Raw genomic sequence first — 12,561 nt, forward strand, 5'->3', positions numbered from 1 at the left:
CCACTCCTTCTCCCAGGTCACAGCTCTGTCTCCTGGGTGGAGGAGGTTCAATGCACAGGGATCTCACTGTTCTCTCCTGGCTCTTCTTCCTTGATGATAGTGAGATCTCCCCTCACCCCAGCCTCTAAGATGGTTCATTTTAAACCCACAATAGAGTTCCAAAATTGTGCAATCACAATGAGCCCTGTTAACAATCACTCACAACTGAATCATATAATCCTATCAGCAACTTCCCCTACTTTCTCTTACCCAGACCCATAAAAAAAAAAAAAAGTTTGGTGGGAGTTGCAAACATAATGTGGAGAAGAGCCATAAGAAGTAATTCACTGCACCGCTGATGCCAAGCTGCGGGCTCATGTGCCAGGAACTGGAGGTCAGAGATGACAACTCGGATGCAGGATCTAAAGAGAGTGAGCTTGACCCGAACATCCACAAACTTAGGCTACACTCCCCAAGGAAATTCCATTTCAACTAACTGGCTACTGACATCAAAGCTAATCATAGAGGACGATTACATATGAACCACCAAATCAGGGAGAATTACAGCCTAGCCAAGTTGGCATACAGCCTTATTCATCACAGGCATCATGCCAATAGCTTGGGAAATAAAAGAATTATATAAAGGATAGGCCAAACTTCACAAAATCATCCAATTCCATCCATACTTCACAACACTTGGGTGTATTCAAGAGGTCCTTGAAGTGTATCAATATGGGCTTCTGCACATTGTAATCTGTGGAAGGCTCTGGATCATCCCTTTCTATGCTGTCATAGGTATCTGAAAGAACAGTAATGATGTAACTGACAGCATGAGATGCCTAGACATGGTTAGTATATTACAACATTGGGACAGGGGAGCAGGGGTATTGGTAGAGACACTGTTGTCAGAACCCAGATGTCAGATCAAAGGCAACCTCTGCAGCTAAATTAGGAGCTCTGGTAGTATACTGGTTACGAATTGGGCTGCGAACCTCAAGGTCAGCAGTTCAAAACTACCAGCTGCTCCGTGGGAGAAAGATGCGGCGTTCTGCTCCCGTAAAGATTAACAGCCTCGGAAATCCTCTGCAGGGTCGCTATGAGTCAGAACCGACTCCACAGCACATAACAACAACAACAACTTGAGTTTCAGGGTGAGGTGACTAGAGGCATAAGACACAAGGAAAAATTTCCAAAGCACACTCCAAACTCCTGCTAAAGGGGCCTTAAAGGGATAGTTGTATTAACAACATGCAGTTAAAACTGTTTCCATGAAAGGGCAAATTATATCAGTGTCAGGTGGTTAGCTTGGAGGGAGGGTCACCCCAGTGAATGGTCTGAGATCATCAAGGGTGCATCTCAGTTTCAGCTGCCAACAAGCGACAATTCTGATCCTGTTCCTCCTCTACTCTGCACACTCAGTATTTCAAAGTCATAAATGTAGTCTATTTGAATGGGAAAGTAGTCAGGATTTTGTCAGGGGGATGGAGACAACTCATGAGCGTGTGTTTAAAACTCTGCAGCTCAAATCTGTGTGTGCCAACAGAAGCGCAATTCTACATGCTGTCAACGAGACCCTCAACAAACCTGAATGCATTTGATTCATTCATCAATGAAGTAATACCACACCCCATCTTCTACATCATGACATTCTTAGTCCAGCAGGGAGGCTGCTTCTTTAACATACCCTAACCTGGATTTCTAAAATTGTCTCTGGTCTTTAATCTCTCCCCATTCACTGGTCCCTTCTACTAAACAGAAAGTTAAAGTTTTTTTAATTTATTTTAAATGCTTAAAATTTTCCCTTGTTCAGCTTTATCTCTTTCTCCTCTCTTACTTTACCACCTGGAGCAAGGAGTCCACAGACACACCCTTCCACATCACCCTTCTCAGACCTTCTCTGGTTCTCTTCCCCACATTACTGAATTTGAGTTGAGAACAACTAGTCCAGGCCACTGCCCAGGTCACTGTTGGCTGCTCGCACTTTCTGACAGAAGCATTCCATCTACAGCTTGTCCCTTTGGCCTACACTCTATGGGGCTGGAAAAGGAAATCTTCTGAGGACAAAATTCTCCTTTAGGATTTGTTTTCAGATTGATAAAATATTGATATTTATATAATAAACAAAAAATAGGAAAGGAAAACCTACATCCTTTAGTATTCAAAACAAATTAGCCTATTAAAAATGTTGTTATTCTTAAGTGCTGTTGAGTGGGTTCCAACCCATAGTCACCTTGTGTAGGCGTTCCAAAGGAGCACCTGGTGAGTTTGAACCACCGACCTTGCAGTTCAAATGGCTTTCCAGTGTGGCACATTAACCCACAGCACCATACCAGGACTTCATTAATAACTTTAAGGGGTATTTATTTGCTTAGTCTCTATTTATAGCTTTCCAATAGCTGCGGGAGTAATTAGCTGCGTTATAACCTCTTATGCAGTGTAATTGGCTTTACTAATTACATTCTTATTAACATCATTTTATTCCGCTGCTCTCGGTGGGAGTTCGTCTAATATCTCTTTGTCTGGTAGGAATAGGGAATCTTCCATTTCATAGTATTTAATTATTTATAATGATTGTTAATTTCTTACCAGGGATGTTACACAAAATAAAAAAGCTATTAGGCTTGCCATAAACTAACAATACTGAAAGTAAACTTAGGAATTTACATAGAGGATTTGAGAATTAGCTGTGGTTAGTATGATAAAAGGAGTCCTGGTGTGGCTCTGTAAGTAAGCACTGGACTGTTAAACACAAAGTCAGCAGTTCAAACTCACCAGCCACTCCTTGGAAACCCTATACAGGATTACTATGAGTCAGAACCTACTCCATGGCACTTAACAACAGTGTGATAAATAAACAATAACAAATTGGACATAACTTGATGACAGATGACATCATATCTTACTAGCGTCTTTATTTTTCTACCTGTTAACATACAGTTGGAGTCCTGACATGGTGTCACAGGATAAGCACTTGACCTCAAAGTCAGTCTAAATCACAAAGTCAGTGGTTCAAATTCTCCAGCCGCTCCTCAGAAACCCTATACAGGATCATTGATTCAGAACCAACTCAATGTCACTGAACCACAACAACACAACAATATGCAGTTAGAAACAGACACCTCATCAGACTGCTGTGAAAACTAAAAAAGTTGGAAGAGAGCAGACAGGTATTGCCCACTCTTGAAAGTTTGCTTTATATCTCTTCACTTTTATGAAAGACCTACATCAGTTCCAGTTCTCACTAACCAAAAGAAATCCAAAGAGGATTTTGTTTTTATAACAACAAAAAATCATGAAAAGAAACTAGCATTCAGTGCTTGTTTTTCAGCAAACAGTTAAAACAGCAGTGCTCATGCTGAACAGCGAGTGTGGCCATGCCAAGCTCCTTCTCTGGGAACCAAATCCGGCTTCTCAACAGCAAGCCACCATAGCTGTGAACTGTATCTGAGAATACTCCATGTTAGCAGATATTTTAGGGTAGGCTTAATGTGGTATCTGGTATGATTTGACAGGTTACTTTGGGGGTCTGGAAATGCTCAAAAGCTTTCCCATATAAATTAATTTTAACTGCATCTTCGCTTTGTGTCATGTTGACTTACGAAAGATTTCATAGGAGTACTCTACTTTTGGATAGCTGGGAAATCTGTATAGGCTTAGTAAGTAATGAGCTTTTAAAATGCTAAAATGACAGATGCTTCCATAAATGTCCATCTGTCTAAATGATTTAAAGCACTCTTTGATTTGTAGCTGGCTGTCTGTGTAGAGCCCACCTGTATCTGTGTTTGTTTCTTGCCTTCTGGAACACCTGGAACAGGCTGCAAAGGGTTCAGGATGGAGAGTTCCTAGCCACTTCCTCCTCCTGTTAGGGTCTAGTAGCCTGGACACCCTTCTGGTTGGTCTCTGGGTGCTCGTGGCCACGATCACGGCTTCTCATGGGGTTTACTACGATCTGGGGGTGGGTGGCTAGTAACAAGGTCACTGGTCTTTAGGAACAGCAATTGATGAGGGGAAAACGCTAAAATTGTGTTGGGTGGGTAGACAAGAGAAGGGAGACATTTCATTTCAAGAATAGATGACAGACCTACATAACCTTCTAAATTAGCATTATCTAAAAAAATAAAGTTGTCAAGGACTTCATTCTTCTTGGATCAACTATCAACACTCATGGAAGCAGCAGTCAAGAAATCAAACAACGTAATACATTAGGCAAATCTGTTGCACAAGACCTTTTTAAAGTGTTGAAGAGCAAAGATGTCATTTTGAAGACTAAGGGGTGCCTGACCCAAGCCATGGTATTTTCAATAACCTCATATGCATGCAAAAGCTGGACAGTGAATAAGGAAGACCGTAGAAGAATTGGTGCTTTTGAGTTATGGTGTTGGGAGGAGAATATTGGAGGTGCCATGGGCTGCCAAAAGAACCAACAGATCTGTGTTGGAAGAAGTGCAGCCAGAGTGCTCCTTGAAGGCCAGGATGGCCAAACTTCATCTCTCATACTTTGGACATATTGTCAAGAGGGACCAGTCACTGGAGAAGGAAATCATGTTTGGTAGGGTGGAGGGTCAGAGAAAAAGAGGAAGACCCCCACCAAGATGGGCTGGCCAAGTGGCAGCATCAATGGGCTCAAGCGTGGCAACGATAGTAAGGTTGGCCCAGGATTGGGCAGTGTTTCGTTCTGCTGTGCATAAGGTACCGACTCGATGGCACCTAATAACAACAACAACAACAACAACAACAACCCTATACAGTGGCTCTGTGGGTTAATGAGCCAGACTGCAAAGTCATTTGGACCACAAGATCATTTGAATTGCAAGGCTGGCAGTTCAAATTCACCAACCACTCCTCAGAAACCCTATACAGGGTTGCTATAAGTCATAACTTATTCAATGGCACTTAACAATAACAATACATTTTTAATGTATACAGTCTTTGACCCATCAATTCCACTTCTAATTATTTATCTGACATGCAATTGTAAAAGGAAACAAAGTAATTATAAAGGACATTTCACTGCAGCATTATCTGACTTAGCAAAATACAAGCAGTTATCTGTTTTTCTAATGAGGTAGAGTTGTAAGGATGTGTTCCTTAGAACAATCAACTGTAAGAAGCCAAAAGGGCAACATCTGAACAAACTCCAAGATGAGAAGATAAGGAGGGGTAGGGAAAGTGGATGAATGAAACTGGAACTTACAGAGGAAACAGGGAGAATTCTGACACACTACAGGGACCGCAACCAATGTGCCGAAACTATTTGTACCGGAACAGCTACCTTTCTATGTACACTTTCATCTAAAGCACAGTAAAATGCTTTCTGTTTTAATGAGGTAGATACACATTCCTTATGGTAAGATATCCAAGACGCAATGGTAAATGAAAAATGAAACTAGAGAAGAATATATATAATATATAATTCATTTCGATCTGAAAAAGATGTACTGCTAACACTTGCAGAATGGGAATTCATGGGAAGATGGCGCAAGGAGGGAGAAGGAATACTTTGATTTGATTTGATATATTTCCATCCTATGTGAATTTTTGATGAGCCGAAATTTCTCATTTCTAAATAAAAACCCAGCCCCACCAATCTAAAATACATACTGCTGTGCACAAAAGAGTTAACACAGCGGATGGGAGACTGCTCTCCTTTATGAAGGAATGCCTGCAAAGTTGGCCATTGGCTGGTGTATGGGAAATTGAATTTTAAGAGGGTCTCTCACCATTCTCTGACAAGAATGGTTTTCTGTGTGAAACTGTTTATACACACAACATGGTTTGTGGTAAGTATCTGCTTTCCTTCTGGAAGCCTAGAGTTTAGGTACCTGTTAGGCAGAAGATGCTGACAAGACTGATCTCCAGTAGGCTCAGGGAGCGTCCCTGGTAGATAACGTTTCATACACGCTACCATGCTTGCAGCTGGGGAACTCAGAAGTATCCTGTGTAACTCCACAGGGAGGGGGACCTTTGGAAGTGAGGACACAGTTTCCTGCAGGCTTCACCCCAGGGACCTTTTCCCTTTGCTCATTTTGCTTGGCATCCTTTCACTGTGACATAAATCACAGCCCTATATGCTACGTGCTGCACACTGCGAGTCTTCCTAGCCAGTCACTAAAACGCTGGGCAGTTTATGATTCTTTTCTATAATACCTTCCTCTTGATTGTCACAGCAGTACCAAAATTCTACATATTTAACTGTAAACTCCAGGTAAACTACATATTTAACATGTAAACTATGTATATAATTTTAAAATCACTGTTATACCACATAAACACTCAGTGAAGCTGTTAGATAAAAACAAGGGGATAAAAAGCTCAGTTACTAATAAATTATATCTATCAAGGGAGTGTGAAAGTGTTAGTAATAGTCCTTTTTATATATTCTGGGATCCCTGAAAGACACTAAAACGAAGACAAAAATCAATGCAATGACAAGACCGAAGCTGTAAAGTACCCAACTGTCTCTCCCCAGCCCTCACTTGTGCCCCTTACCTAAGAGGAGAAACTTCTAGAATGAGAGCAAGTGTTCCAGTCTTTACAGGGAGGCTGTGGGTCTTTTCTGATTAATTTTCCAGGAGGTGCCGAGGAGCCACTCGAATGTACGCAATGATACAGGCTCTATAAAGCCAGACCCATGTTGGGAGTGAGGGCCTCTGGAAGGCATTGCAGGACCTCCGATTCTGCCCTGAGGAGTCTTGTGCTTGGCACTGAGCACCTGTCAGCTCAGCCTTCTGCCTGCTGCTGGAGGAGCTGCTAAAGTTTGGGGCATTGACCCCAGAGGACGTCTCACAGTCTAGGAATTAGTCAGGCTTTAGCATGGCTGAGGAAACATTTTATGGTGGGTTGTGCCTGTGTACTTTAACTCCTGGGTGAAACTAAGTCCCCTCAGAGCAGGAGGGAAGGCTCCTACAGCACCGAGCAGCAAGCTGAACAAACAGACTCTCCGTGCTAACCACAGGATGCCATGCACGTCTCCAGGAGAGAATCCAGGCCTACAGTGCCTCCCACTCCCGGCTGTGTCTGGCTTTCCAGAGACATTTCATTTGGCCACATCACAACAGTGCTTAAGTAAACACTTCCACCCCCTACTAATTCAGGCTCTGACAAGCTAAGTGGTGAAAATACATAAACCCACTAACTCTCTCAGGCACGTTTCCTCCCCACCCAGCCTCCTCATGTATATAAACAGGCAGACCACCCTTTCTGATCATAAAGGAATCATAGATTCAAACCTTGGTACTCACTCTTCATGCAGATGTGCTGTTTGGAAATTGGTTGCGCAAGAGTTGCCCATAAACCCTCAACATGGGCATCTACTGTTGGGCTTTCAGAAACTGTAAGAGTGGAGGGCCGTGGTTAGGCATAACAGGACTTGGGCTTTACTTTTTATTCTAGCTGCCAGTGGAAGGCTGCACCTAGGAACCACCAGTCCCTGAAGGGGCTTCTGGGCTGTTTTGGTTTTTCTTTTCCATCTCAGGTGTAATCTAGGCCACTGTCACATCAACAGGTGGCCCCAGGCCTCCTAGCGCCCTAAGAAGCACAAAGACTTCCAGAATGTGGAACCATGCTCCCAGGTGCTCAGCCATTATTTACTTCTCCTCGTTCCCCTGTGGCTTGTGGCTCCTCTCTTACCCTCCTCCCCATGCCTTACAAAAAAAGAGAAATCCTTATTAGACGCCATTGACTACAGAGCTAGAAAACTTGGGAAGCTGAGATGTTCCTCTGGTGTTGAACTCCAAAACGATATTCATGTTTACCCAAAGCAAATTTATCTCATTGAGGACAAAGTCCCTGAGGTCCCAGATATCCTGAAGATGACAATAGGCAGGGGTCTGCACTGGGCAGCACACATGCTGCGACTGACTCAAATCCTCCCTAAAGCCCTTGCTGCCTTAGGACCATGTGATTTAATGGAGTTACTTGGCTTTAAGTCCTTGGGTCCTTTTTGCTGGGTGTTATTTCTCCATTTCATCATGTCATTGGCTCGCACTTATCAAAAGCTTATCACAGAGACATTAATCTGCCATTGAACAGTGTTATCGGGCTCCTGCAGTGAGTTCAGTGTCATGTGATCTGGCAGAAAGCCTCCGAAGGCTGGAAAGTTCTTTCCCAGGGTTCCTCGCAGGGTTAAAGCTGGCAACAGCATCTGCAACTGTTTCAGCTGCTAGGGGCTCCAGGGTCCACAATTCTCCCTGATTGCATGGTCCTCTCCTCATTTCTCCTCTCCTCTTAGGCTTATGTGCATGTATGTCAATCTGTTCACTCACATCTAGATGGCAGAACCTGCCTTACTCATCTTGGTGTGACACTGGGCGTTTAGGTCTTTACAATGTAGGTGTTTAATACATACTTGCTAAGGTGAATCAGTGCCTCAATTCCCCTACCTACAGAATAGGCACAATACTTGCTATCTTTTTGTTCTGCTCACGAGAAGGAAAATACCAACATTTTGGAGACAGTAGAGATTAAGATTCTTAAGTAATAAATTTAAATGTCCCTTAAATTCCACCTCCTACCCCCATTTATCTTAATTTAGCTTATTGGTAGGTTCTACAGACATTTACTGATGAAGATCAAAGAGCACAGCCTTCAATCTGGATTACATCTCACTGTAAAGAAAACAAAAATCCTCACCACTGGACCAATAAACAACATTCTTATCAATGGAAAAAAGATTGAAGTTGTCCAGGACTTCATTCTTTTTGGATCAACTATCAATGCTCATAGAAGCAGCAGTTAAGAAATCAAACGACGTATTAGCATTAGGCAAATCTGCTGCACAAGACCTTTTTAAAGTGTTGAAGAGCAAAGATGTCAGCTTGAAGACTAAGGTGCGCTGGACCCAAGCCATGGTATTTTCAATAACCTCATACGCATACGAAAGCTGGACAGTCAATAAGAAGACCATAGAAAAATTGATGCTTTTGAGTTGTGGTGTTGGAGGAGAATACTGAAAGTGCCACGGGCTGCCAAAACAACCAAGAGATCTGTTTTGGAAGAAGTGCAGCCAGAGTGCTCCTTGGAGGCCAAGATGGCCAAACTTCGTCTCTCATATTTTGGTCATATTTTCAGGAGGGGCCAGTTACTGGAGAAGGATATCATGTTTGGTAAGGTAGAGGGTCAGAGAAAAAGGGGAATACCCCCCAACGAGATGGACTGGCCAAGTGACAGCATTGATGGACTCAAGCATGGCAACAGTAGTGAGGATGGCCCAGGATTCGGCAGTGTTTCGTTCTGCTACACATAAGGTCGCTATGAGTCGGTACCGACTTGATGGCACCTAACAACAACAGACTTCCAAACAGATACTAAAGCCACTGATACTAGGGTTTGGTGGAGTTTGATTTTACATCTGCAGCGGGACATGGCGAAGATACAACGCTAACATTTTTATCTTGTGACTCATCTTTTGTCTCTCCTTTGGATTGTCACCTCTTTTGTCCCACCATTCTCTCCCACCTTCCATAAACTGCTATCTTTCCCAGATGTCTCTCAGCAGTCTTTCCTCCATTCCAAATGTTTTCAGATGGAAGAAACACCACCACCCTCCACCACACACACACATTCACCTTCCCCTGGCCAACACCACCATTCCCCACCCCAGTTCTGACAGCGACAGCCTAGTTCTACTTCCTCCCTTTCTGATGGTCCTTACCTTGCTGGCCTTCAGGATGTTGATCTGCTCTTCATACACCGTGTCTCTGTTTTTCTCCAGAAAACCATCTGAATGGTACTCCACCTGGGGCCACAGTGATCGGAAGGAGAAGCAGTAGTTAGTGCTAAGCTATATAAGGTTGCTTCAGACCTTTCTCAAGTATGAGAGTAGTTTCACCTTGGCTACATAGCATTTTTCACAGCTGTGAGTAGCTAAGCAACCCACAGATGTTTCCATTTAAGCCAGCTCACTATGTGATCAGAATTTACACAGAGGGAATCGAGCAATCATTTTGTGGGAAAAAGATTATTTTATAAAGACGTTCTCATTACAAGGCCCATACTGAATAAGACAGCGCAGTACTGAATCAGAATCTGCACTGGAACGAGACCCATGGTGACGTACAGGCACATTATAATCTAGAAGCACCAAGCTTGCGTATGTCAAACAGAAATCCATTTATAAACATCTATACACAGGCATACACCACAGAGATATGGCGGGTTCAGTTCCACACCACCACAACAAAACAAATGTTACAATCAAGTGAGTCATGTGAGTATCTCAGCACATATAAACGTTATGTTTGCAGTATAACGTAACCTATTAACTGTGCAATAGCATTATGGAAAAGTTTAAAATATTGTGAAAAATCACCAAAATGAGATACACAGACATAAAGTGAGCACATACTTGTTGGAAAAATGATGCTGACAGATTGCCACAAACCTTCAATTAGTGAAAAACCACAATATCGGCAAAGTGCATTCAAGTAAGGCATACCTGGATACACAGAGTACTGGGAAAGGAACCACTGAAAGAAGATGAACACATTCCATGTGATAATCCAAACCACATGCATCCTTAGCTTTTACTCCCTCCGGTTCTCCTTCCAGGAGCCTTGGAGGTGCAGTGGGTTGCTAACTCTGGGTGTGGTGCTACAGGATCAGCACTGGACAGCGAACCACAAGGTTGACAGCGCAAATCCTCAGAAACTTTATACGGGTCACTCTGAGTCAGAACTGACTCAACAGCACTTAACAACAACAACCTAAAGGTTGGTGGTTCCAACCTACCAGCTTCTCCATGGGAGAAATATGAGATAGTCTGATTTTGTAGATTTACCCTATGGGGCAGTTCTACTCTATCCTATAGGGTGGTTATAAATCAGAATCAACTCTACATCAGGGGGCTTTTGGATTTTCCCTCTCAAAGTTCTATGATGGTACTATCATAATTGTTTTCCTTGCTGTCAGATTCCCAGGAGGAGTTCTGGGTGGCACAAGTGATTAAGTGCTCAACTATTTGCCAAAAGGTTGGTGGTTCAAATCTACCCCGAGGCACCTTGGAAATTTGCTTCCAAAGGTCACAGCCTTGGAAACCCTGTGGAGCAGTTTCGCTCTGTACATACAGGGGTCGCCATAAGTAGAACTCAACTCAATAGCAACTCACACCTCCGCCATATTTCCAGGAGAGAGACGCTCAATGAACATTTGCTACACTTGTGCTGTGAGGTTAGGCTATGTAACGACACTTTGAGAGGGAACAGGTGGGTAAGAAAGTATGAAAGGAGAACCTATTGAAGAGACTCAGACCAACCTGAACTGAACAGGGACGTTCCACCTTTGCCAAGAAGCCCAGTAGCCTACCCCAAAGTGTGACTGGCAGAGTGTCACAGCCAAAGGTGTAACCCACCTTATCTGCAAAGTGGACGACAATGAAAGACGTGTTGGACATTCGAGGTTTCTGGAAGTGCTGGCTGCTTGAATGTCGGTCATAGAGTTTCTGAGCCCAGTTCTGATCAGTACCTTTGGGAACCTGCAGAACCACAAAACAAGGCATTATTAAGCTGGAAAAAGGAGTGAACGGTTGTGGCAAAGTCCATTGATGTGGTGTCCCCACGAGGCTGGGTTCTTATCTCAGATCCTAGACCTTAACTAGACTGTGGAAAGAAGTATTCAACTATAGATGTTCATGGAAGAGCATTCCCTCAATGACCCTGTGTGGGGTGGCTCCCTTGGTGTGTAGACGAGAGTGCTGAGTCTCACAGAATCTGCGGGTGGGCAGACACTGGAAGCATTAGGAGAGAATGGAGTCACAATCACAGAACAACTGTGAACAAGATGATTCTCCCCTTCAGCCACTTCCAGTTCCAGGGCCAGCCTTCTGTCCACTCAGGTGACCTCCTGCAGCAGGAAAGGCCATCCTCTCTCTCAGCTCATATGAATGCCACGGCCCAGGCTGGGCTCCAGTCTGCCTTTCCTGTCCTCTCAGGAAGTCACGTCTCTTTTTCAAACTTCCTCACAATGAAACTCCTACATATAGACTAATACTACTCACCAATATTTTTGTGCATGTTCTGGTCACTACAAACTCTAAAACTTGTTAGGCTCAAGGACTCAATCTTACTTCTCTGTTTGTCCCAGTCCTCAAAGAACTTAGGACTGTGCTCTGGTCACACATGAGCTCCTTGAACCAGGTGATTGATCTGCATGGGACTTATCTCTGGTGTGACGCTGTAGGATAAGCACAGGACTGCTAACCTTCAAGCCAGTGGTTCTGCCCCTTCCAAATTGAAATTGAGATTTAAAAGTTTCACTACATTAAGAATCCTGAGGGAACGCCTCTCTCGATACACTTGTGGAAGGCTTCAAATATAACAAAGCATCTTGTTTCACTGGCAATACAGCATGGATCACTGTAGCCACCATTCAGATTGTCAAGAATGATGGAAACGCTTCAACAGGAAACTGTCTTCCCCTGTCACCTTGCACACCCCTCCCCACACTCACTGATGAGGTGGGGTCCATCCCTCAGCCACAAATCACGGACTGACTCGCCTTTCCTTAGTGTGGATTGTACATCTGGATCAGGCAGGGTTGAAGGTGACCCTTGCACCTGCTTTTTTTTTTTTTTTTTTTTTTTAAAAG

The 12,561-nt window shown here is 43.5% G+C and overlaps 1 protein-coding gene across 1 annotated transcript in view; it reads right to left on the reverse strand.

Moving 5' to 3' along the window:
• MYO5B (myosin VB) overlaps positions 1 to 12,561 on the reverse strand; it is a 227,494-nt gene that overhangs the window by 105,388 nt on the left and 109,545 nt on the right. The window contains exons 13-14 of the mRNA XM_006837488.1: positions 11,327 to 11,449; positions 9,632 to 9,715 (exon numbers count right to left, since the gene is read on the reverse strand). Coding sequence (XP_006837551.1) covers positions 9,632 to 9,715; positions 11,327 to 11,449 — 207 coding nt within the window. The remainder of the gene's footprint in view (positions 1 to 9,631; positions 9,716 to 11,326; positions 11,450 to 12,561) is intronic.

The sequence above is a fragment of the Chrysochloris asiatica genome, unplaced genomic scaffold (assembly GCF_000296735.1).
Source record: "Chrysochloris asiatica unplaced genomic scaffold, ChrAsi1.0 scaffold00021, whole genome shotgun sequence".
NCBI classification, from domain to species: Eukaryota; Metazoa; Chordata; class Mammalia; order Afrosoricida; family Chrysochloridae; genus Chrysochloris; species Chrysochloris asiatica.